Genomic DNA, 26,028 nt, shown 5'->3' on the forward strand with positions numbered 1-26,028 from the left:
AATTAGATTCCAATACTGAGAGAAATATTTCCTCTGTTCAGAGAGAAATGTAAATAAAATGCCATTTTGTATTTCTGCACAAAATACTTATAGATCATTATCAGCTCCTACATTTTCCTATTGGAGTGTGTGCTGGCAGATGGTGTGCTGGCCCCCGGTCTGTACACCTTGTTCCAGGAAAGTTTGTTTGTTTCCATTGAAATGATAATAATCACCAACACAGGGAGAATATTTAATGCACTGTTTTGGCCAAGCAACAGAGACTTCAAACCACAACTGTTCTTACATTGAGTTAAGGACATCTTGTTCAGCCTTAATTATTCTAACAGCAAGCATTGCAAGTTTGGATAAGGCTGCCATTAAAACTTCCTCCTGTGAGCAAATGACATGGTTTTTGCAGATTTGTTTTCCCTCCCTTCCTTGAGAGTACTTTATGCATTTTTTTACCTCGGTTTACCTAATGCCTGCTGTGTGTTCAAAAGCCAATATATTTCCGGGCTGGGAAGGTGGCTCAGTGGTAGAGTGCTGTCTTGCATGCATGAGGCCCTGGGTTCGATTCCTCAGCACCACATAAGCAGAAGTGGCGCTGTGGCTCAAGTGGTAGGGTGCTAGCCATGAGCTGAAGAGCTGAGGGACAGCGCCCAGGCCCAGAGTTCAGGCCCCACAGCCAAAAAAAAAAAGGCGCCAATATATTTCTGGCCACATTTTATTTACTCTTCCCCTAAGAAGAGGCAGTTCAAGGTCCATGGCATTCTGGATGCTAATCTGGCTATTGCATCTTTTGCTAGGGGCATGGCTCAAGTGGTAGAGAACCTAAGTTCAAACCCCAGTTACCCCATGTCAAAAACACCCACACTTATCCTATCTCAAAAATCAAGTTGTTTGTTGCACAGGTAAATATGGGAATCTGACAAAAGGAAAGGGAAGTATGCCTCCTCTAGTCCCTCACGTCTCCTCTGCATCCTGTGCTCAGGTCACAGCATGGGAGGTAGTGCCATTTCCTCCAAGTGAAGGTAGCACTGCATAGTAACTGAGAGTCAGCCTGGCTGGAATCTGTAGGCAAATTATCTTAGCAACCTTTACCTCAGTGTCCTTAATGTCTCAAATGAATATGTAAAAGATTTAGAACCTTGCTACCTGAAACAGCTTGTATTCAGTATATAGAGGTTGCTATTTATATGCATTCTTCCATCTCCCTTTCTTTTTCCCTCCCTTGAAATTTTGCACCCCACCACATGTACATTCCTACTGCCATAAACAGCTGTAACATGAAAATGGACTATGTATTTGTTTTCCTCAGAAGATCACACTTACCTGGAGAAGTCCTGTCTTTGACATAGTTGAGTAAGTGAAGCACTTCACCCAGTCCTTGATTAAAATCCAGTTGTTAGCTAGGGGCGTGGCTCAAGGCTACAGTGCCTATCTAGCAATTGTTGTTCTCTGAGTTCAAAACCCAATACCAACAAAAATAAGCATTAAAAATGCAAGTGTTTGGGCTTGGAAGGTGGCTCAGTGGTAGAGTGCTTGCTTTGCATGCATGAGGCCCTGTGTTCAATTCCTCAGTACCACATAAAGCAGGAAAAGCCGGAAGTGGCTCTGTGGCTCAAGTGGTAGAGCGCTAGCCTTGAGCTGGAAAGCTGAGGGACAGCGCCCAGGCCCAGAGTTCAGGCCCCACAACCGGACCCCCCCCCCCAAAAAAATGCAAGTGTAACTGGTACAGAATGCTAACACAAAGAACTCTGTGTAGTTCTTCATGTTTGTCAGTTGTGACAAGCCAAAAAATTTAATATGCATTTCAGTAAGACCAAACTTGATTACACTTTGCAGGTTGTTACTGTGAAAGTGACAATGGCAAAAGTGGAAGTGCTCAGAATGCTACAGAATGTTCTGTAGTACTCTCCAAGTTTTTCAGAGTTTCCCTAAAGGCTCTGGGTTCTGCCCACTTTCCACCAAAGCAAATACGCTTTGATATATTTCACATATTAGACCTCATTTGTGTTGCTTTTGGGTTTTTTTGTTTTATGGGCTTCTTTTTTGGTCGGTCGTGTGACTTGAACTCTGGGCTTGGGTGCTGTCCCTGCGCTCTACAGCTCAAGGCAAGTCTCTACTGCTTGAGCCACAGCGCCACTTCTGGTTTTCTAGTGGTTTATTGGAGATAAGAGTCTCACGGACTTTCCTGCCTGGGCTGGCTTTGAACCATGATCCTCAAATCTCAGCCTCCTGAGTAGCTAGGATTACAGGTGTGAGCTACTGGTGCCTAGCTATTTGTGTTTCTTTGACTTCAGGTCAAAGTACAATATATGTCCAGAAGGAAAATGATTCCAGAGACTGAGAGATATCACATTGATGCCAACACTTAAGTAGATCCCAGACTTCTGGCCTGATACCCAGTTTTCTACTCAATATTCATATTTTTTAAGGTTTACAGAGCTGTGGGTGGTTGTCAACAAATTTTAGAAGATAAAACTAGTTGGAAGTGTTACTTCAAAATATTTTGAAATCTAGAATTAAGCAGTCAAAAACAAGATTAAGGCTTGGCACAGTGACTAATGATGGTAGTCCCAGCTATTCAGGAGACAGAGATTCCAAAGATGACAGTTTGAGGCCAGTTCTTGTAAAGAGTTAGATCCTTTCTTAACAAATAAGTAGGGTGTGATGACACACATTGTAATCCTTGCTGGGTGGGAATAGGTAAGAAGACTGCAGTCTAGGCTAGCATGGGCAAAAATGCAATACTCTGGGGCTGGGAAGGTGGCTCAGTGGTAGAGTGCTTGCCTTGCATGCATGAGGCCTTGGATTCCATTCCCCAGCACCACATAAGCAAAAAAAAAAGCCAGAAGTGGCGCTGTGGCTCAAGTGGTAGAGTGCTAGCCTTGAGCTGAAGAGCTGAAGGACAGCGCCCAGGCCTAGAGTTCAGGCCCCACGACCGTACCCTCCCCCCCCCAAAAAAATGCAATACTCTAAAAAAACTAAAGCAAAAAGGGCTGGTGTTGTTGGATCTAGTGATAAAACACCAGCCTAGCAAGTTCAGGGCCCTGAGTTCCAACTCCAGTACTGCAAAAAAAGAAAAAATATTAACAGAATTTAAAGATGCATAACCCATTTCTTACCTGTCTAATATTTTGAGAAAGAAAGGTGAATCAGACTTGTTCTTGTTCACTGTTTCTTTCCCCAGGAGGAGTAAACGTATTGCTGGTGGGATGGTTTTTCTTATGAATGACTTGAACCAGGAGACTGAAAGACGCACTTAAATATGAGGGATCTACACCCTCTACAATCCATGCAGCTTCTGTTTGCAGTTAATGGGAGGAAAAAAAATTCCATTAAAATATGACCTTTTGTTCTTCAGTAGTCCATGGAATTATACTTACTGCATGATAGTAAAAAAAAAAAAAAAAAAAATGCTTTGACTCATCTATCCTTTTGTGCTCTAAAAAGTCAGACTTTTGTGCTAATGGCAGCTAAGAATGATTTTCTAAGCCTCAAAAACTTGAATCAATACAGCCATTAGTTTCTCTCATAGAAGTCTCATATACACCATCTCTATTTTGCAGAAAGGTTGATAACAGTGCTAGTGTGTTTTTTGTTTTTTTTTTTCCAAACTCAAGACTCAAAATAAAAATAATATGTTTATCCAGGTACTGGTGGCTCATGCCACCAGGAGGCTTAGATCTGAGAATCACAGTTCAAAGCCAGCCCTGGCAGGGAAGTCCATGAAATTCTTTTCTTTTTTTTTTTTGGGGGGGGGGGGTGTTCGGTCGTGAGGCCTGAATTCTGGGCCTGGGCGCTGTCCCTCAGCTCTTCAGCTCAAGGCTAGCACTCTACCACTTGAGCCACAGCGCCACTTCTGGCTTTTTTTCTTTTTGCTTATGTGGTGCTGAGGAATCAAACCCAGGGCCTCAGGCATGCAAGGCAAGCACTCTACCACTGAGCCACCTTCCAGCCCAGTCCATGAAATTCTTATTTCCAATTAACCACCAGAAAATCAAAAGTGCAATGATGGCTCCAGTTGGTAGAGTGCTAGCCTTCAACAGAAAAGCTCCACAATCAACAACAAGAACAAAAACCATACTTGTATGGTTAAACAGCTCCTTAAAGGACAAGATCCATCGATTATAGGTATCTCTGTACAGCCCTCCAAACAAATAGAAAAATAAGCATTTCTCCAAAGAAGATAGACAAGTGGTCCATAAACAAATGAAAAATGCTGAACTGATCATCACAACTATAATGAGATATCATCACCTCACACCCTTAGGATAGCCAGCATCAAAAGAACAGAAAGCTGGGTGCTGGTGGCTCATGACTGTAATCCTAGCTACCGAAGAGGCTGAGATCTGACGATCATGGTTCAAAGCCAGCCCAGGCAGGAAAGTCCGTGAGACTTTTATCTCCAATAAACCCCTAGAAACCAGAAGTGGCACTGTGGCTCAAGTGGTAGAGTGCTCGCCTTGAGCTGAAGAGCTAAGGGACAGCATCCAGGCCCAGAGTTCAAGCCCCATGACCACCTCCACCAACAACAAAATTACCATAGGGTTTGATCTCTGGCACCACAATCACTGACCCCAACTTATCCCACCCAAAAGAAAGAAAACAAGAATTCTCACGTGATCCAGTGATCCCATGTAATCCTATTTCTAATGTATACCCCAAGGTATTCAAAGCAGGGTCTCAATGATATTTATACACCTGTGTCCACAACTATGGCATTATTCACAATAGTTAAAAAATGAAAGCAACTTAAACATCAGTGGACAAATGGAAATGTGCTTTATACATATTATGAAATATTATTCAGCATTAAAAAGGAAGGAAGGGCTGGGAAGGTGGCTCAGTGGTAGAGTGCATGCCTTGCATGCATGAGGTCCTGGGTTCGATTCCTCAGCACCGCATAAGCAAAAAGAAAAAAAGCTGGAAGTGGCGCTGTGGCTCAAGTGGTAGAGTGCTAGCCTTGAGCTGAAGAGCTGAGGGACAGCACCCAGGTCCAGAGTTCAGGCTCCACCACCGGACCAAAAAAAATAAAAAGGAAGGAAATTCTGTCACAAACTATACCTGAATGAATTGAGTGAAATAAGCCAGTCACAAGAAGACAAATGTCATAGCATTTTAGATGTGAGATGTATCTAATATACTCACAATACAGTAACAAAGATGAGTTGTCAATGTCTGGGAGGTGAAGAAAGGAAATTAGTGCTTAGTTTTTGTGTGTCTTTGAACTCAGAGCTTCACTCTAGCTTTTTTCATTGGAGGGTGGGGGGTGCTCTGTCACTTTAGCCATATCTACTTCCAGCTTTTTGCTTGCTTACTGGAGATAAGAATGTAACTCAATTTGGTAAAGCATAAGCAAAAAAAAAAAAAGCTCAAAGACAGCTCATGGCCCTGAGTTCAAGCTCCAGGACTGGCACAAAAAAATAAAATGGATACATCTATGTATCCACCACACAACTTCAAGTTTGAGTGTTGCTATCTTATAGGACTTCTTCCTTCTCATGCTTTTCCTTACAGTTTTTTGTTTTGTGTTTGTAGTGGGGCTTGAACTTGGGGCTTAGGCACTGTGCCTGAGCTCTTATGCTCAGGGCTAGCATTTGAGCCACAGCTCTACTTCTGGCTCTGGTGTTTAGTGATTAATTGGAGATAAGAGTCTCAGGAACTTTACTGCCTGAACTGGCTTTAAACCACAATCCTCAGATCTCAGCCTCCTGAGTAGCTAGATTACAGATGAAAAACTAGCTTTTGTGGGATATCAATTTATGATTTTCAAGAAGATATCCTTCATGCACACTTTTTGTGTTAGGTGAAAGGTAAATCTTTGCTGAAGGATCCTGAGGAAGAGGTAATTCTAGATAAAGGAACTGGTCTGGAAAAAAGGTAAACAGATGCAGCAGTAGTACTCACTAGACAGTACGTGGAAAATGAACTATACAACTTGCGGGTAGGGACGGAAGGGAAAGACTAGGACAAAGCTAACATTGTCCAAAAAGAAATGTACTCATTACCTGACTTAGGAAACTGTAGCCCCTCTGTACATCACCTCCATAATAACAAATTAAAGGGTTAAAAAAAAAAGAATGATTTTGCCCAGTTTGGCTCCTTCCATGAACTTCACTCCACCTGGTGGTAGCAGATGTCCAAACCTCCACCCTCCCGCCAGTCCGTGCCACCCAACAGGGGAGCCGCGCGGGCCCTTCCGCAGTGCGGAATTTCGGGAAGGGACTTCCGGCGGAAGCACGCTGGGGGAAGCGTTTGGGTGCTGCACTGCCGCGCTCGCTGCCCTTCAGCGGGGAACTGGGAAGGAGAGCGCCGGCGTCTCCGGCCCGGGCGGAGGTCGAGGTGGTCTTCTAGTCACTAGAGGTGTGAGGCCAGGCCTCCAGGGGGAACGACGTCACCATGATGGACGGACGGCCGGGCCGAGAGCCCTTAAGGTTCTTACCGGATGAGGCTCGGAACCTGCCTCCGCCCAAGCTGACCGACCCGCGGCTTCTCTTCTCGGGCCTTCTGGGCTACGGCGCCGGCCTGTTGGACAACGCGCTCCGGCAGAGGCCTGTCTTGACCAGCGGTGAGGCCGCGCGGGGCCGCGGGGTCGCAGGGCGTCAGGGCCTCGGCCGGCGCCGTGGGGCGCCCTGGCGGGGCGGGGGAGGGGAGGCGATCGGGGGGCGGGGGGCTGCTAGGAAGAGGCGCCTGGAGGCTCTAAGTTCCACCTGTCTCGCGCTGTGCGCTCCACGCTCGGTTTACCTTATTCTTTTTTTTTTTTTGCTTGAAGAAACTAAGAAGCGAATCTCAGAAGGACCCTGGACTGCCCCCTGTCAATTTGCTGAGGGCAAAAATGAGCATTCTTCTCTAAGCCATGGCACTGCTCACACTTAGTGGGTATCCTAACATGGAGATCTCAAAAACAGCATGGGGAGGGGTTACCCACAAAGAATACAAGAGAGGTTAAAGCAGCCTGCCCAAGGTCACATGGCTAAACATAGCAGAGCCTGTTTGTAAAGCTCGGTGTGTATGTTTCTCAGACTTCCTGGATATGACAGTATTCTAGGGATTTTTGTTAACATGCAGATTCTGATTTCATAAGGTTTAGAGGAGGAGCCTGATGTTATGATCTTCCAGGTACTAGCCTGGGGCTGTGGCCTGTAATCCTAGCTACTCAGAAGATTGAGATCTGAGGATTGTGGTTCAAAGCCAATCTGAGTAGAAAAGTCCCTGTGACTCCATCTCCAAAATAACCAATAAAGAACAGGGCTGAAGGCGTGGCTCAAGAGGTAGAGCACCAGCATGAAAAGGAAAAAAAGCCAAGCAGAGATTGAGGCTCAGCATTCAAGCCCTGGTACCTGCATACCCACATTTTCACAATGCTGTTACTGCTCTTAGGCTAGGGACCGTACTTAGAATAGGAGGCTCAACACTGAGCAACGTGTATTTCCTATTATGTCTTGGCCTCCTGTCAGAATTCTGTTGATAATGATTGATACAGTACCTGTGCTGAGAACAATGGATCTTTTTGGAAAAGATACTTCTTTTTTCTTTTTCTTTTTTTTTTTTTTGGGGGGGGGGGCGGTCCGGTCATGGGACCTGAACTCTGAGCCTGGGTGCTGTTCCTCAGCTTTTCAGCTCAAAGCTAGCGCTCTACCACTTGAGCCACAGCGCCACTTCCGACTTTTTTCTTTTTGCTTATGTGGTGCTGAAGAATCGAACCCAGGGCCTCTGGCAAGGCATGCACTCTACCGCTGAGTCACCTTCCCAGCCCCTGGAAAAGATATTTCTTAACTCAGCTTTGATTATTAGGCAGAACTTAGAAAATGACCATTCTAAGTCTTTGGGAATAGTAGAAGCAAATAGAGGTAAGGACCTATGATTTAGGAGCATTTGATTTTAGTGTACAGGTAGGGTAATGAAATGAGGCTACAGAGATCACGTGGGTGACAATTCTCTAGTTAGGCAAGCTTACAAGCTTCTGAGAGCTGGAGGAGTGCAGTGATCAAAGCTGTGCTGTAAAGTCACTTTGTCAGCAGTACAAAAAATGAATCTGAGCTAAGCAGCACAGAGAAAAAGAGAATGAATTCAGAGACTCAGGCAACTAGAAATCACCCCATTTGAGCCTCTTTCTATGTCATACCTGGAGGTCAGCTCTGAGCCTATGAAGCTACCATGCTTAAATAGTGAAATCCCATCTCTTTGTACCTGACCCCTCAGTACAGAATGACCTTTGTCCATTTCCATCTCTAGGAACATGAGGTTGTCTCCCTTTTCACCTCACACTTGGCCAACCTGTCATAGGTATAATGAAAAGAACTCCACTTGGGAGCGATATAGCTGTGTTCCACTGCTTTCCAGCAGTCATTTTAGGTGTTCAGAGCCAAAGTTTTCCCATCTACAAAACATTAATTTGTACATGTTTGTTGTGGGAGTGAATGAGGTTCTATAGGTAAAATGTCTAATACACAGAAGGTCCTAGGCAAGTTCCTTTTCTTTATGATGAATTGTTACACTGACACTTAACCATTTATTTGTTCAACATTGACTTAACTTTTCTCTAGGTTACTGGGTGTATGGGATGAGAAATAGCACTCTTGTCCTTAAGTAGCTTCTAGTGAAGTCAAGGAGGCAAATAAGTAAATAATCCATTACTGATCTCTGGGTGAAGGTACATACTTTGATACAGACAGAGTGAGTAGAGTGCTTTGAGAGCAAGAAAGTGGTACAGATGGGAGGAAGAACATTCCAGAGAAAGTAAAAGTTGACCAAGATATGAAATACATACCACTTACTCTCATTTCATTGTTGTCAGTTTAGCATTTCTGAGAGAAGAACAGAGTAGCCATGTGGTTCTAGGGATGTTTTCTAATCCTGAGGAATGTAAGTCAGTGTCCTGAGTTCCTTGAATTGGCCTTGGAAATTTTGGATTTTGAAGACTTTATTGAAAGCATTCTCCTCAGCAGCATTTATTGGTTGCATATCATGTCTGCTTAGCTCAGTGTATGAGATCATGAATTCAGCTCCCAATACCAAAACCAAACAAACAAAAAACCCTTGGTCCCATTGTTGTTTAGGCCTGTAATCTTGGCTACTCAGGAGGCTGAGATCCGAGGATTACAATTTGAAGCCTGGGCAGAAAAGTCCCTGAGACTTTTATTTCCAGTTAGCCAGCAAAAATGTTGGACTGTAAGTATAGTTTACAGTAGAGCACCAGCCATGCACTGAAAAAGCCAGGTGAGAGCACAGAGTCTTGAGTTCAAGCCCTGATATTTGCATGGATAGGTAGATAGCCAGTGTAGAATGTGTAACTCAGCCATATACCACCAGTCCTGAATCCTGCTAAAAAAAACAAACCAACAGGCTGAGATCTGAGGATCATGGTTCAAAGACAACCTGAGCAAGAAAACCCACTTAACCACAGAGAAGCCAGAAATGGAACTGTGTCTCACATGGTAGAATGCCAGCCTTGAAAAGCTAAGGGATGGCACCCAGACCCTGAGTTCAAGCCCTAGTTCTGGCACACGCACACACACAAAAAAAAAAAATCTTGGAAAAGGTAGCATAAGAGTTGATTATACACCTGAACTGTTTAAAAAATGTAATCCTTTATGTACAATGACTAATTTTTACTTTTTAATTTTAGGTTTGCATCGCCAGCTTCTATATGTTACTTCCTTTTTTTTTGCTGGATATTATCTTTTAAGACGTCAAGAGTATATTTTTGCTTTGAGGGACCACGACATGTTTGCATATATAAAATCACATCCAGAAGATTTTCCTAAAAAAGGTATTTCAAGTTAATTGTGAAAAACCTTTCTTTATTCTGCATCATTTTCCCTGGTTAATCGTATCGGTGTTGTGGCCTCTGGTACTTCTTTCCTACTGGCTCTCCATCTTTCTCTTGAGCTCATATGCCCCAGACTGGACTAGAAGTCACCCTGTAGCCCTTGAACTTGTGATACTTCCACCTCTGCCTCTGCTACCATGCACAGCTTCTCCTTGAATTAATCTGTCCAGTTTCTGACTAATATCTTTGTACCTTTGTTTTCCCTTGGACAGTAAATGAAATTCATGTCCCCTCTGTCTTCCCAAACCATCTGCTCAAGTTTGAACTCTCTTCTCTTCCCATGGCTATTCCCCCTGGTGATAATCTCTTGCTTGGATGCTGAGCTTGACTCTAGTTCATTTCTGCCTTTGGCCTTACTTTTGCTAACAACAGGTTTGATCACACCTCTGTTTAAAATAGTTATCGAAGTTGGACATAGGTGGTTCACATCTGTAACCCTAGCTACTCAAGAGGCCAAGATCTGAGAATCAAGGTTCAAAACTAACCCAGGCAGGAAAACCCATGAAAAGCCAGATATGGTGCTATGGCTCAAAGTGGTAGAGTACTATCCTTGAGCACAAAAGCTCAGGGATGGGGCCCAGGCCCTGAAGTCAAGCCCCAGGACTTGCACAGATAGATAGATAGATAGATAGATAGATAGATAGATAGATAGATAGATAGATAGATAGATAGATAGATAGATAGATAGAGTAGATAGAGTAGATAGTAGATAGAGAGAGAGATAATAACGCTATTGATTGCCCCATAGAATAGACTTCTTAGGGTAGCACGTTTCCTATTCTCTGGTAGAAATACTGCCATTCTATGTCTTCCTCTCTAGTCTGTTGCCTCATCTTTATTTCCCCAGCTTCTAGCACATAGCCTTCACAGAGCAAGTAACCCTGTCTCTTCTCCCATCATTCATCTCTTCCAGGGTGCTACCAGGAGAATCCTAGCTGAAAGGTGAAGGCTTAAACAGAGAACAGGGATAAGCTAGGAGGCCAGCAGTTGATGTAGCCAAGCTCTTTGTATTCTTCTTTCTCAGTGCAGGAAGCTTGGGAAATATTTGTCCTCAGTCTGCCCTGTATTACTTAGACTGTGTTATACCTTCCTCCTAATACATTCTTCCTCCTCTGGCTCCATGCACAAAGCAAATTCCTATTCAAGATTTATCATCAATGAAGCCTTCTGCCACTGAATTTCCCTCAGCATATATTGTAGGATCAGGTTTTTAATCTGTTTTTGTGCCTATCCTGGGACTTGAACTCAGGGCCTGGGTGCTGTCCCTGAGCTCTTGTGCTCGAAGCTAGTGTTCTACCACTTGAATCATATCTCTATTCTGGCTTTTTTGGTGGTTAATTGGAGACAGAAGTCTTAGGCACTATTCTGCCCCAGATGGCTTTGAACCATGATTCTCAGATCTTAGCCTCCTGAGTAGCTAGGACAGGTGTGAGCCACCAGCACCCAGCAGTAGGATGAGTTTTATTGCTTGTTGTTATCTATGCGTACACACAGGTGAGTATAGATATAAACTCTTTGTATTTAACCTGCCAGGCTTTTAAAAAAAAATTTTTGAGACAGTGTCTTACTGTATAGCTTGGGCCTTCATTGAACTAAAGATCCTTCTGCCTTCATCTACCACTTGCTAAAATTACAGGTGTAGGGGGCTGGGAAGGTGGTTCAGTGGTAGAGTGCTTGCCTTGCATGCATGAGGCCCTGGGTTTGATTCCTCAGTACCACATAAGCAGAAAAGCCTGGAAGTGGCACTGTGGCTCAAGTGGTAGAGCACTAGCCTTGAGCTGAAGAGCTGAGGGACAGAGCCCCAGGCCCAGAGTTCAAGCCCCACAACTAACCAAAAAAAAAAGATAACAGGTGTATACTACCATATCTAGCTTTAACTAGGACAGTTTGTTTTCCCAGAGTTTCCAGTGTTTTGAAACATTCTTATTAAATACATGAATTAATATTTCAGTAACAGAAGTGACATTTTTGATATTTGATAGATTAAAAAAAAATACAGCTTGGGAAGCTATAATACTAGCCACCCAGGTGGCTTAGATAAGAGAACTACAGTTTGAAGCCAGCCTGTGCAGGAAAGTCCATGGGACTCATCTCCAATTAACAACTAGAAAACTGGAAGTACAGCTGTGGTTCAAAGTGGTAGAGTGCTAACCTTGAGCAAAAAAACCTCAGGGACAGTGCCCCCATCCCCTGAGTTCAAGCCGCAGGACTGACAAAAAAAATACAACTTTGAGCTAGGGATGTTGTAGAGCACTTGTCTAAAATGTGCAAGGCCCTAGGTTTGATGGGAGATACAATTTTGTTTGTTTTTTGCCAGTAGAAAGCCATATAGATGGATGTATCAGGAATGGGGAGTACTCAGATATTAGGACTAGAAGGAATCTTTGGGAAATATTGTTTCCTAGAAGTGAGGCCTAGTGGCTGAGAGTCTTTTTTTTTTGGGTCTGGTCATGGGGCCTGAACTCTGGGCCTGGGCGCTGTCCCTCAGCTCTTCAGCTCAAGGCCAGCGCTCTACCACTTGAGCCACAGCACCACTTCTGGCTTTTTTCTTTTTGCTTATGTGGTGCTGAGGAATCAAACCCAGGGCCTCATGTATGCAAGGCAAGTGCTGTACCACTGAGCTACCTTCCCAGCCCAGTGGCTGAGAGTCTTTAGCCCCAAGACTAGGTATTTCTAATCCCCTCCATCAGCAGGAGGGAACTAATGTCTAGATAGCCTCACAGCCTCCTCCTGTCTCTGGAGTAGCAGAGCCCTGCACTGACAGCAAGGCCACAGAGGCCTTGGCCACCTCAGCTACTGGTCTCCCCTAGCTTATCCATGCTGATCTGTTTATTCCTCCTATACCCTTCAACCAGAATACCCCCGGCAGCACCTTGTCTATCCTGCCAACCATGTTATCATCACAGATTCATAAAGAACATACCAATAATTAACAAATTCTTTTTTAGGGCAAGTAAAGAAATTCTTAGGGGTCTGTATTTATCCGTTAGATCTACATTAGAGTAGGTAATTTATAAACAATAGGAAATTGTTGCTCACAATTCTGGAGGCTGCTGGGAAGTTCAGATCAAGGAACCAAGAGTTCACTATCTGGTTTACTGGGCTTCCTGGGTGGCACCTTCTTGCTCTGTTTTCATATTTGAAGGGACAAAGAAGGGCTGGGACCATTGCTCAAGTGGCAGAATGCTCGCCTAGTATGTATGAAATCATGAGTTCAGTCCCTAGTATATGGGGGAAAAAAGTACAAAGACAAGCTCTCCTGTATTTTAGAAGGGCATTAATCCCATTTGTAACAGGATGACCAAATCACCTCCCAAAGGCCTCACCTCTTAACACTGTAGCTTGGAAACTAGGTTTCAACATGTGAATTCTTTGGGGGACACAAACATTGAGACCATAACAGGTAAGATTAAGAATGTAATTTAGTGTGTGTGTGTGTGTCAGTCCTGGGGCTTGAACTCAGGGCCTGGGCACTGTGTGTGTGTGTGTGTGTGTGTGTGTGTGTGTGTGTGTGTGTGTGTGTGTAATTTAGTGTGTGTGTGTGTGTCAGTCCTGGGGCTTGAACTCAGGGCCTGGGCACTGTGTGTGTGTGTGTGTGTGTGTGTGTGTGTGTGTGTGTAATTTAGTGTGTGTGTGTGTGTCAGTCCTGGGGCTTGAACTCAGGGCCTGGGCACTGTGTGTGTGTGTGTGTGTGTGTGTGTGTGTGTGTGTGTGTGTGTGTGTGTGTGTGTGTGTGTGTGTGTGTGTGTGTGTGTGTGTGTGTGTGTGTGTGTGTGAGAGAGAGAGTTCTGGGGCTTGAACTCAGGACCTGGGCACTGTCCCTGAGCTTTTTTGCTCAAGGCTAGCACTTTACCACTTGAGCCACAGCTCCACTTCCAATGTTTTTTGGTGATAATTGGAAATAAGAGTCTCATGGAGTTTCATGTTTGGGCTGTCTTTGAACTTCAATCCTCAGATCTCAGCCTCCTGAGTAGCTAGGATTATAGGTGTGAGCCACTGACCCCCAACAAAAAATACAATTTTTAAAACATAATTTTGAAAATAAATTTTTCGTGCTCTTTTATAGAAAAGAAAACTTATGGTGAAATTCTTGAAGAATTCCATCCAGTACGTTGAAGTCTTCAAAAACTTGCTTCTATTTCCTCTTATTTCTTAGTTTTATGGAACGTGTTTCCATGACAACTGAAGTTTGTGTTAATCTAGATGTTAATACCTATAATTAAAATAGTTATGACTACTCTGACTTGGGGTTTTTTGTTGTTGTTTGTTTGTTTGGCATTAGTAGAGTTTGAATTTGGGCCTCACTTTTCATAGGCAGGTACTACTTCTCAGCCATTCATCCAGCCCTTTATCATGGAAGGGGGGACAGGGGAGGGTGCTGGTCCTGGGGCTTGAACTCAGGACTAAGGAGCTATCCTTGAGCATTTTCACTCAAGGCTAGCTCTCTGCCCTTGAGTAACAGTTCCACTTCCGGCTTTTATGGTACTTAATTGGAGATTAGTTTTGCGGACTTTACCAGGCTGGCTTCAAACCACAGTCCTTAGATCCTAGCCTTCTGAATAGCTAGGATTATAGGTGTGAGCTATCAACACCCAGCTTGTGCTGATTATTTTTGAGATTGGGTCTTGTTTTTTGCCTGGACTGTGTACCACTTGTTTTAGATTTACAGGTTTTAGCTGGGATGACAGGTTCATGTGACCACTCTCCCCACAGCTTCTTCATTTGAGATGGAATCATAGACGTTTCTGCATACACTGACTGGAATGTCAGTCCTCTCAATCTCAGCCTCCTACATAGTTTAAGATGACAGACTCAAGCCACCTCACTCAGCTTTATTGCTTATAACTTGGAGATAAGAGTCTCACAGACTTTCCTGCTTGGCCTGGCTTTGAACCATGATCCTCAGATCTCAGCTTCCTGAATGGCTAGGATTATATAGACAACTGACTTCTTCCGTCTGTGACATTTACAGCAGGTGATTGGATTGAAACATTCTTATTCACTTGAGCCACACCCCTAGTCCAAAGCTATTATTTATTGCTTAATCAAATCCAAAAGCTCATCCCCCAAATTTTTATTTTCAAGTTTAGGTTTTGTAATCAGGTTTTAGAGATTAGGAAAACATACATACACAAACTTACATAATGATTCTAAATTGGGTGGCAGTATGTATAATACCAAATGGTTTCTGGCCAAAATCCAAAGAATTCTGCCACTTGTTAAAAAAAAGTGAAACTATGTAACTGTCAGAGAAAGGGCTTGAGAAATAATGAAATGTGTAAATACAGGTGGTCGGTTTTAGATTTTTTATTTGTTACTGCAATAAATAGGTTTATGGTTCACTGGGACACTTCAGTGATCAGCAGGTATCAGGTGAGCTACTCACCTCTTAGTTCTAGAAGATAAAAGGGAAGGAACAGAAAATACAGAGGAGAGTGTGAGAAAAATAGCCTATTAATGGCTCTCATAAGTCAGGAGCTTTTGATTTGTCTTGCTTTGTTTTTGTACTTTGTGAGGTAGGTAACCGTATTCCTATTTTACACCTGAGGGAATTTAGACTCCTGTGTGAATAACTTGCCTGAGATCACTAGAGTGGATAACTGCCAAGAGGAGGGATGTAAGCATTGCTCATGGTCAACACATTGGCTCTTTCTACTGTTCCACACTAGACATTAGACTAACATCCAGTCCCTCTTGAACCACACTGGTCACCATCCTGAGCTGCATGAGGGAGTTAAAAATTGCAACAAACATCCTCAGATGGGCCAGTGATTGGATTCCAAAAATTGGTTCTCAGAAGAAGGTCCAGAAGCATCCCTGAGACACAAGCAGCCTTCACTTCCAGCTGCCAATCCCAGTCTTGCTGCTCTCCAGGCTGATGAACTGCTTGCTGTGAGTCATCCCCACTCCGGGAGAGTGACCTGTGGAGGGCATAAAAATTTAAAAAGCCAGATCAGTACAAGTGCAAACAACTGAAGTGCTGTCACATGCCTACTGAAGTAGAAAGTGCAATGAAAAACAAATGTTGACATTGCTTTTGGAAATTTGGCAGCACTTCAAGTCTGGAAAGTCAAAGACTATCCTAGGATCACTTGTTTGACTTCTCTACATTTATTTTTGTGCCAGTCCTGTGGCTTGAACTCAGGGCCTGTGCATTTTGATTGAGCTTTGTGCGAGGTTAGCGCTCTACCAATTTGAGCCACAGCTCCACTTCTGGCTTTTTGGGGTGTTTAATTGGAGAAAGTTTCATGAACTTTCTTGCCCAGGCTGGTTTCAAACTGATCCTTAGATCTCAGTCTCCTGAGTAGCTAGGATTACAGGCATGAGCCACCAGCAGCACCTGGCGGAATTATTGCCACATTATTAGATAATGCTAATTCCCAATCCTGCCCCTAGCTAAGACCGCAGAATTCTGAGACTGTAAGGATCAGAAAATCGGCCGTGTGGACGTAGGGAGTGAGATTAGAGTTAGACCAAGATTTTGCAATTTATTCAATCTGTAGTTTGTTTTACTTCTCAGACCTCCAGGGTTTTTGTTTTTATTTTTTTTAAATCTGTTAAAGGTAATAGTTCATTAGATAATTAATAGGCAAGTGATTTACACACTACTCAATGCTAGTTGTTATTTTTACTGTCATTATCGTGCAGTGAGGAGATGAACCCAAAGCCAAGGCCTCACAGCTCATTAGTGCTGGAAACAAGACAAGACTCAGCTCCCCTGAGGCCCCTGGCTTAATTCAAGAACCTTTGGGGGAAGTGGCGCTGTGGCTCAAGCGGTAGAGTGCTCACCTTGAGCTGAAGAGCGCAGGGATAGTGCCCAAGCCCAGAGTTCAAGCCCTACGGCTAACCAAAACAAAAAACCTTTGGGCTGGGCACCGGTGGCTCATGCCTGTAATCCTAGCTACTCAGGAGGCTGAGATCTGAGGATCACAGTTCAAAGCCAGCCCAGGCAGGAAAGTCCATGAGACTCTTATTTCCAATAAACCACCAGAAAACCAGAAATGGAGCTATGGCTCAAGTGGTAGAGCACTCACCTTGAGCTGAAAAGCTGAAGGACAGCAACCAGGCCCAGAGTTCAACCCCCAGGACCGACAAAAAAAAAAAAATTGGAAGGCAGCCCAGGAAGCCTCAAGGGGAGCCAAAAACAGGGGTGAAGTTCAGTTTGGCTTTGAGCTGAAGAAAGTACCTGAAATGATTTTTCTGTAGGCCCTATGGGGGAAGTGGCCATTTCATTAACCCAGAATAGCAGAGTGGTATGATGGACAGAACACTCAGTTCTGTCTTTTTTTGCCCAAGCTGGCCTTGAACTTGAAATCCTTCTGCCTTAGCCTCCTAAGTACTGGGATTACAGGCATGTATCACTGTACTTGGCTCTAGTCTTGGTTTTGTTCTCTTCCTATATACATTTGAGTCATTTAGCCTCTCTGGCTTTAATTCCTTTACTAGTAAATGAGATAAAAATCCTGTTCCATATTACCTACCTTAGGAACCTTTGAGGTTCCGATGGATATGGATGTGGTTTATAACTGATGAAGCTAGTTTATCATGAAGCATGGGTGGCAAGTAGGCTGGGGAGGTGACGCAGTGGTAGAGCCATAACCTACTTGCACAAGGTCTTGGGTCTGAATCCCCAGTGCTACAAACAAAACAATAAACCAGACCTGGCAAATGCCATGGTCCAGTTTCTCCTACTCGTTACCCGTGAGGGACACTCACGAATGGACCAAGCCCTCTTGCCTCCTGTGCCACCGCCAGCTTGTGTAGCTGCCCACTCGCCCTGACAACCCAACCCCTGTGGGGATATCTGGGCTCAGACTCCAGCACACACGCATGTGAACACACAGCAGGGCTTCCCAGCACCTTGGTGCTTCCACGCTGAGTGAGTATGGGGCAGCTCAAGTGTCAGTGTCCAGTCCCTTGGCTTTCCTGTAGGCTGGTTGCAACCTGGAATGGCAAGCTCACCCCTGCCCATTGCAAAGGGGGTGCTGTAAGCAGCCTCAACAGCATGCCTCATAAGTACACTTTTGCAAGTTCTATGACTTGATTAGACACTGGAACGCACTGCCACACACACAGATTTCACAACGTACACCTAAGCCAATACACCTCCCTTGGGTTAAGTGTCTTCATTTGCAAAATGGAATTAAACTCATCTTTCTTTTTTTTTTTTTTTTGTCAGTTGTAGGGCTTGAACTCTGGGCCTGGGCGCTGTCCCTCAGCTCTTCAGCTCAAGGCGAGCGCTCTATCTACCACTTGAGCTACAGCGCCACTTCCGGTTTTCCGGTGGTTTATTGGAGATAGGAGTCTCACAGTCTCTCCTGCCCGAGCTGGCTTTGAACCTCGATCCTCAGATCTCAGCCTCCTGAGTAGCTAGGATTACGGGCGTGAGCCACCAGCGCCCGGCAAACTCATCTTTCTTATTCTTTTTTTTTTTTTTGCTAGTCTTGGGGCTTGAACTCAGGGCCTGGGCACTGCCCCTGAGCTTCTTTGGCTCAAGGCTAGCACTCTACCACGTGAGCCACAGCGCCACTTCTGACTTTTTCTGTTTATGGGGTACTGAGGAATTGAACCCAGCGCTTCATGCATGCTAGGCAAGCACTCTACCACCAAGCCACCTTCCCAGCCCCTTAAACTCATCTTTGATGGTGAAGGATGATGGCACACATCTTTTCTTCCCAGCACTTGGGAGGCTGAGGCAGGAGGATCATGTGTTAGAGGCCAGGCCAGGCTACATAAGGAGACCCTGCCTCAAAAACAAAACAAAAAAATACCATCTTTGTAGGATGACTGTGAGGAATAAATAAAACGTTTCTATGTTGAGTGTGTGATGGCTGCATTGGCACTTCGCTTGTGCTTAAAGAGAAGCTACGGGTGCCTGGATGGGCCTTAGTGGTATGGCACATTCCCTGAATTATATACAGTTATCTGTGTACCTGAACTAGAGCCCATAGCTTTCATCAGATTCTGTGTGTGTGTGTGTGTGTGTATGCATGTGCACACACATGCCCATGCCAATACTGGGGCTTGAGCTCAGGTCCTGGGTACTGTTTCTTAGTTTTGCACTTAAGGCTACCATTCCACCACTTCAGCACACCTCCACTTCTGGCTTATTTGTGCTTAGTTGGAGATAAGAGTCTCAGACTTTCCTGATGGTGCTGGCTTCAAATCATGAGCCTCAAATCTCAGCCTCTTAAGTAGCTAGAATTACAGATGTAAGCCACTGGTACCCAGCTTCTAATCAGCTTTTTAAAGAAGTCAGCTGAGAGAATGTTTGCTCAATTCACACATTTACATGTATTCATACTTACAAATAAATGCACACATACACAAACACATAATGTCCCCCTGAGATAGTTACTCACAGGCCACTTTCTTGGTTCCATTAAGGCTCATCATATTCATGCATACTGGGTTAGCTAGCTGGTAGGGCTGCCCCAGTCTCAGGTGCTCCCCAGTGATGCTCTGAATACCGTGATGTAAAGACAGCTCTCACTGAGCCAAGCTGTCCCCTTCCCATTAGGCGATACCACTACTTCCTCTCCCCCTCCCCTAAATATCTCTCAGAGGACTCTAGCATGGCCACCATTACCTACCCTAGAGTTCTCAGCCTACAGGATCTGGCCTGTCAATTCCTGGTACTTCCTTGTCACCTCCTGGGCTTTCAGGGTAAGGTGGGTCAGGATGTGATGAAGGCTGGAGAAGTGCAGGTGGAACCGGGCCTCCAGGTCCATCTCTGAGACCCTCTCTTCCTGGGCCTCCACTCTCTCGGCAATTTCATTCTCAGCCTTGTCAGTGTGGACACCTGCCACCTTGGCCAGCCACTCTTCCTTGGGGAGCATCCCATGTTCCACTTCCAGGCAGATGGTCTTGAGCATGGTGAAGTAGGTATAGAGATCAGGGGTGTCCTCCTGTGCCTGGTCCCCAGGCCCATTCAGCTGTACATCCCGCAGGAGGCTGGGTATCATCACCACCTGCTCCATATTGTGTACCACAGCTGAGTACCGGTCCATGACAGTCAGCAGGCAGTTGTTAGGGTAGCGTTTGTTTAGCACCTGCATGGTTGCCTGCTTCCACAATCTGAGTCCGGCAGACAGTTTCAGCACTATTTCTAGGCTTTGGATCTAATGGCAGCTTGACAGGATGCCAAGGCCTGGAGGCTGGTTCAACACAGCCCCATTTTAAGCCAATCCCAGAGTATGGGATCCAACGTCTGCATCAGGTGATCCATCTGCCTAGGGGTAGACCTGCCAGCCTTCTGCTTGCCATTTCAAGGCTGTATGATTACCTCAGCAAGAGCCCAGTTCTTCCTTCAGGATCATGCAATGCCAGATAGAAGAAAGCTTTTCCCCTTGCCAACTGGTTCATTGGACAGCAGGGCAAGCGATAATTCTTCCAGGTCACTTGCGGTCAGGCCTCTTTGCTGCCTGCCAAGGGTAGCCTTGAATGCTCAGAGTTCACTTCCTCAATCTGGGTGCCTCATTGTGAAATAAACAAGGAAGGAGAGTCCTGAAATAAAACCGCATAAATGTAGACAAAGAACACTGAAGTCAAGGCTTAGATATCCACCAGAAAGGGATCTAGGCCATGCTCAGGTTCTGATGGGCTTTCTTGTAGAGAATGATTTCACCATGTATTCTATTATGAACAAAACTCTTTGCAAGACACAGTAGCCGGGTCTGACCTCAATCAGCCGGCAGGGTTAAAAAATTATATAAAATTGCTTCCTACTGAATAGAAAAGTCTTTTTTTTTTCAAAATCAATATGTAAGGTTAAAGAATCTAACTTTTCTGATCCCTGGAATCTTAGCTACTTAGGAGACTTAGGAACTACTTAGGATTCCAGTTTAAAGCCAGCCTGGGTAGAAAGTTCTGAGACACTTATCTCCAGTGAACCAGCAAAAGGCAGAAGTAGAGGTATGGCACAAGTGGTAGAGTACCAGTCTTGAGGGAAAAGCTAAGCAAGAGCTCAAGAGCCTCAGTTAAAGTCCCAGTACTGGGGGGCATACACACACACACACACACATGTACACACGCATGTAAGCACGCATGCATGCACACATACATGAAGGAAAACAATTTAATTTTTTCTTAGGTCTGATTATGTGGTTTAGTAGTTAGATACCTGGTATTTGTCTAACATACAGGAGGCCATGAGTTTGGTTTCCAGCAAAATAAAAAATAACTTCAACAGATTACTTAAGTAAACATTTGAGTAATCCACTTGGAGCCCTCAAACATTGCTTTTGACCTTTACTAGGAAAAAAGAAATTCTCAAATATTTTCTCCTCAAGAAAATGGGGAACTAGATGCTGGTGGCTCAGGCCTGTAATCCTAGCTTCTTAGGAGGCTATGACTTGAGAACTGAGATTTAAAGCCAACCCAAACAAGAAGGTCCCTGAGACCCTTTATCTCCAACTAATCAACAAAAAGCCAAATGTGAATCTGTGGCTCAAGTGGTAGAGTACCAACCTTGAGCAAAAAAAAAAAGGCTAGGGCTGGGAAGGTGGCTCAGTGGTAGAGCGCTTGCCTTGCATGCATGAGGCCCTGGGTTCGATTCCTCAGCACCACATAAGCAGAAAAAAAAAAAGCTGAAAGTGGCACTGTGGCTCAAGTGGTAAAGCACTAGCCTTGAGCTGAAGAGCTGAGGGACAGTGCCCAGGCCCAGAGTTCAGGCCCCACGACCAGACCAAAAAAAAAAAAAAAGGCTAAGGGACAGCACCCAGGCCCTACATTCAAGCCCCCATGCCAGCATAAAATAAAGAAGTAAAAAAGAGAAGAGGGCTGGGAAGGTGGCTCAGTGGTAGAGTGCTTGCCTTGCATGCCTGAGGCCCTGGGTTCAATTCCTCAGCACCACATAAGCAAAAAGAAAAAAACCAGAAGTGGTGCTGTGGCTCAAGTGGTAGAGTGCTAGCCTTGAGCTGAAGAGCTGAGGGACAGCGCCCAGGCCAAGTTCAAGCCCCACGACCAGGCCCCCCCCCCCCAAAAAAAAAGAGAAGATAAAATGAATAAATAAAATGGATTCCTCTTATATTAGGATATCCAGGATCTCTGAACAGTAGTCACAGCCAGAGACCTTAAGCCTGGACCTTGTCATTTGGGTTCTAGTTTTTTCCACCAACCAATTTGCACTACAAACAGATTTCAGGGCTCCAGTATCCCCAATATAAATGGAAAGGCTTGGAAACTTTTGAAAAGAAAACCTTTCCAGCTCTGATTGTGTAACTCCATTTGGATCTATAGCCAGGCCCCTGGGGGCAATTAACTCTGCCTTAGTTCCTGTGATTTTAACCCAGGCCCAAGGTCACCGGTTGGAAATTGGCAAACAGCATGTTCTGTGGTGGTCAGGACTAGGAGAGCTGATTGCAGCGTGGAGACAGGCCAGGAGAGCCCCAGGAGCAGCTGCCCTCTGCCTCTGGCCCAGTTGCCTAGAGCAGCCCTGAACCTCCCCTGTCTCATCCATAATACTAAAAGGGCCTGCAGCAATTAGTTATGGCCTCTGAATTTGCAGGTTCCTCTCAAACACATTGTCTTATCACATTACTCTGCTTCTGACACACATATTTTAATCTTATCTGAGGTTAGTCTATCCCTAGACATGACCCTGGGCTTGAACCTGAGTGAATCAGCAGTTGGAATAAGAGCTGTGAGCATGAATGAATGCAGCGTACATGAAGAAAATCTGAGATAGGCCTGCACGACCAGCATTAGCCACCAGTGACTCTAGACTGAGACTGACTCCAGGTCTCCTTCACAGACAGAAGGCCCTGGGTAAAATGTCACCAGTCTTGAGCCAGATCAAAAGACAAGGGGTTGTAAGGGGTCAGGCTGGACAAGTTCTGGGAGTGGAGCAGGGAGAGAGGCATGGGACCTTTTCAGGGGGTTCAGCGTTGTTCCTCCTCTCAAAGATGCCACATCGGGTCCAGCTGGGCCAAGACGAATGGGAAAGTCCAACAAAGGAAAGGAGGAAAGTTGCAGAAACTAGATTCAAACTTCATTTAGGTTCCCACAACTAAGGGACAACTGGGGAGTATAATTGGGTAGTACTGGGGATTGAACTCAGGGCTTTGTGGCTGCTAGGCCTTCAACTTAAAAAAAAAATAAATTAGCCAGAAGAGGTGCTATGGCTCAAGTGGTAGAGCGCTAGTCTTGAGCTGAAGAGCTGAGGGACAGTGCCCAGGCCCAGAGTTCAGACCCACGACCGGACCCAAAATAAATAAACAAAACTAAATAAATTTTAAAAAAATAAATTAAGGGACAACTATTTCATGGTCCAATGCTCACTGTCCTGAGAACTGAAACTGAGTGAGACATCTCTTAGAATGACTTTGCCCTGAATGCCCTAAGATGGAAAAACTAAGCTCCAGAGGGACTGGGGTCAAGGTCCTCACTGGCCAGGACAGAAACATCATGTGAATCTTACCCTTGTAAGATGATCAAGTGGTGCCCAGAGCTGCCAGGCCCCAAATAACCCTACCTGGGCTTGAGCCCAGGTGGTTGCAGAATGGACTTAGATCAAGGTTAGGACAAAATTTCATTTTGTTTGGTTTGGTGGCACCGAGGATTGAACTCAGGACCTTATACTTGCTAGGCAACTATTCTATCACCTGAGCCATACCTTGAGTTTTGTTTTTTGAGATGCTTTATGTCACCCAGGCTAGCCTCAAACATGCAATCCTACTACTTCAGACTCTGGAGTGCTGGGATTACAGGTGTGTGCCACTATACACAGTTTAAAAATAGCTTTTACATACACACATCATCTGATTATCTATTAGCCTCAGCTATTTGGTTGGGTTTTGTTTTTCAGAGCTGGGGATCAAACCCAGGTTCTTGTACAACCTAGGCAAGTAATCTACCACTAGATTATGATCTCAACCCCTTAGGCTGTTTTTCTTCAAACTGTTACTCCAGTCCCATCAGGGAACACATGAGCTTAAGAGTCAGAAGCTTCTGGGTGCCAAATGGCTTACACCTGTAATTCTAGCTACACAGGAAGCTGAGATCTGAGGATCTCAATTCAAAACCTTGGCAGAAAAGTCTATGATCCTCCTATCTCCAATTAGACACCAAAAAGCTAGAAGTAAGCTGTGTGGCTCAAAGTGGTAGGATGCTAGCCGTGAGCACAAAAGCTCAGGGCCAGTTTACAGGTCTTGAGTTCATGTTCCAGTACTGGCACCAGGAAAAAAGAAGGCATGCAAGTCTTGCAGGTCTGCAGTTTAGCGTGTGCTGCCATGTCTGCTGTGACAGGCTCTGGGTGAAGGGCTGACCACAGTGGACCCAGGAAGCTGGCAGGTCTTCCCTCCAACTCCTCTCCCTACTTCCCCCTGTCCCCATTCCTCCAGTTCAGGGGAAAGCCAGGCCTGTCTCCAACTGCTACAGTGAGCTTCCAAGCCTGTGGCAGGCTTCCTAAATTTGCTGAGTAGAAGGGCCTACGTGGCCAAGTGCTCACAGCTGTCAGTATTGGCTGTCACAGCTGCAAGAGTATAGTGATCGGGCCACTCTGCCCCTACCACTTACTGGTAAGAAGACAGAGACTCTGCCAGGTACTTGAGGCTCATACCTGTAAACCTTCAAAGTCAGGAAGGCTTGCCTCTTTCCCACTGCTTTGCAGCCTCTGTCTTGGCTCTCTGTTTTCTGCCTTCCTTTCCTCCAAGCACAGATGGACAATCCAAGATATTCTTCCTATCTCCAGGTCAGCCGATTGGCAATCTTCATTCATCTGAAAACTGCATTCCCCTTGACATGTAACCGAACACTTTAACAAGTCCCTAGGTTTGGGATGTGGGCCTCTGTGAGAGCTCTATTATAGGGCCGACTACAGATCTTGTCACTTTCAAGGTTTATATTATATTCCCTGGTATGTATGTATGTATGTATGTATGTGTATACTGGGGCTTGAACTCAGGGACTTGTGCTCTTGCTTAGTTTTTTTGCTCAAGGCTGGAACTCTACTTGACCTCCACCACCACTTCTGGTGGGGTTGTTTTTTTTTTTTCCTGGTTTATTACAGGTAAGAGTTACACAAACCTTCCTAGGCTGGCTTCAAACTGTGATTCTCAGATCTCAGCCTCCTGAGTAGATAAGATTACAGATACAATCCTAGCTGGGCTCCAATGCCCAGTAATTTAAGAGAGAGAAAGAAGAAAGTGACTTGGCTAAAGCAAGATGAGAATGCCCCGCCCTATCTGTTTCTGCACCACCTGTCTTTAATCCTCGGGTTACCTCCGGGCAACAGCTAGAGCTCCACCTGCCAGGACAAAGTACAAAGACTTATCTTGACCTCACTGCTCTTTCTGGACTTGGTCCCTGATGGCAGGTGAACTAACCCAAACTCTATCTCTATGCCAAGGTCTGCACTGGTCTGCACAAGGTCTCCACAGATGGACACCCAAACCTCAAATGCATGCTCTGGGTCTCCAGGAAGCTCAAAGACTGCTGGCGGGGGGGGGGGGGGGGGGGGGGGGTGGAGAGGACAATTACAGGACTAAATACACCATTTAAACCACACGTTATAAATCCAGAAGCAAACACGAGGGAGAAAAGAGGTGTCTGATCCAACCTGGGAGCTTGGGAAGCTTCCAAAGGAATAATAGCTGTGAAATAAACAAGACAGAGAAAGATGAGGATAAAGTTAAATGAACGAGCCAGGCACCGGTGGCTCACGGCTGTAATCCCAGCTACTCAGCAGGCTGAGATCTGAGGATCACAGTTCAAAGCCTGACCAGGCAGGAAAGTCTGTGAGACTCTTATCTCCAATAAACCACCAGAAAACCAGAAGTAGCACTCTGGTTCAAGTGGTAGAGCACTCATCTTGAGTGGAAGAGCTGAGGAACAATGCCCAGGCCCAGATTTCAAGCCCCACAACCAAAAAAAAACAAAAAAATTAAATGAAGGACATTAAGGGAGAAATAGTTTTTCTCTCTTTCATATATATACATATATATACTATGCTTATGTATATATGTGCACATACAATACACACAAAAACATACCACACACTATATATTACAAATGTACATAGACTATTACATAACCCAGGCCCTGAGTTTGAGCCCTAGTGCTGGCACAAAAAATAAATAAAAATAAAATAGAATAAAAATGGGGCAGGAGCTAGGTACCAGTGACTCACACCTGTAATCCTATCTAGTCAGAAGACTGAGATCTGAGGATTGTTTTCATAGACAGTCTGGGCAGACAAATCCTTGAGA

The 26,028-nt window shown here is 44.9% G+C and overlaps 2 protein-coding genes across 3 annotated transcripts; one reads left to right on the forward strand and one right to left on the reverse strand.

Annotated features, from left to right (window-relative positions):
* Nucleotides 1–6,235: 6,235 nt before the first annotated feature.
* Ndufc2 (NADH:ubiquinone oxidoreductase subunit C2) lies at nt 6,236–14,063 on the forward strand. Its single transcript, XM_042689745.1, has 3 exons — nt 6,236–6,556; nt 9,617–9,760; nt 13,887–14,063. Exons 1-3 carry the CDS (start codon nt 6,388–6,390, stop codon nt 13,934–13,936), a joined length of 363 nt encoding a protein of 120 aa, XP_042545679.1. The 5' UTR covers nt 6,236–6,387; the 3' UTR covers nt 13,937–14,063.
* On the reverse strand, nt 9,779–19,985 carry LOC122116095 (thyroid hormone responsive). 2 transcript variants are annotated; one of them, XM_042689736.1, is made up of 2 exons: nt 19,414–19,985; nt 9,779–9,789 (listed from the first exon to the last, which is right to left on the reverse strand). In XM_042689736.1, the coding sequence occupies exon 1, from the start codon at nt 19,876–19,878 to the stop codon at nt 19,429–19,431; it is 450 nt and encodes a 149-aa protein (XP_042545670.1). In that variant the 5' UTR covers nt 19,879–19,985; the 3' UTR covers nt 9,779–9,789; nt 19,414–19,428. The 2 variants fall into 2 exon arrangements, with proteins under 2 accessions (XP_042545670.1, XP_042545662.1); XM_042689728.1 differs by lacking the exon at nt 9,779–9,789 and adding an exon at nt 15,113–15,741.
* Nucleotides 19,986–26,028: the final 6,043 nt, after the last annotated feature.

This window comes from Dipodomys spectabilis, unplaced genomic scaffold, assembly GCF_019054845.1.
Source record: "Dipodomys spectabilis isolate Male_0828 unplaced genomic scaffold, ASM1905484v1 ptg000003l, whole genome shotgun sequence".
Lineage (NCBI taxonomy): Eukaryota > Metazoa > Chordata > Mammalia > Rodentia > Heteromyidae > Dipodomys > Dipodomys spectabilis.

Bases quoted from the DNA above. Each gene is read 5' to 3' on its own strand.
- LOC122116095 (XM_042689736.1), bottom strand. From the start codon at position 19,878: ATGCAGGTGCTAAACAAACGCTACCCTAACAACTGCCTGCTGACTGTC.
- Ndufc2 (XM_042689745.1), top strand. From the start codon at position 6,388: ATGATGGACGGACGGCCGGGCCGAGAGCCCTTAAGGTTCTTACCGGAT. The intron at 6,557-9,616 runs GTGAGGCCGCGC...TTTTAATTTTAG, and splicing joins GAGGCCTGTCTTGACCAGCG to GTTTGCATCGCCAGCTTCTA. The intron at 9,761-13,886 runs GTATTTCAAGTT...GCTCTTTTATAG, and splicing joins AGAAGATTTTCCTAAAAAAG to AAAAGAAAACTTATGGTGAA.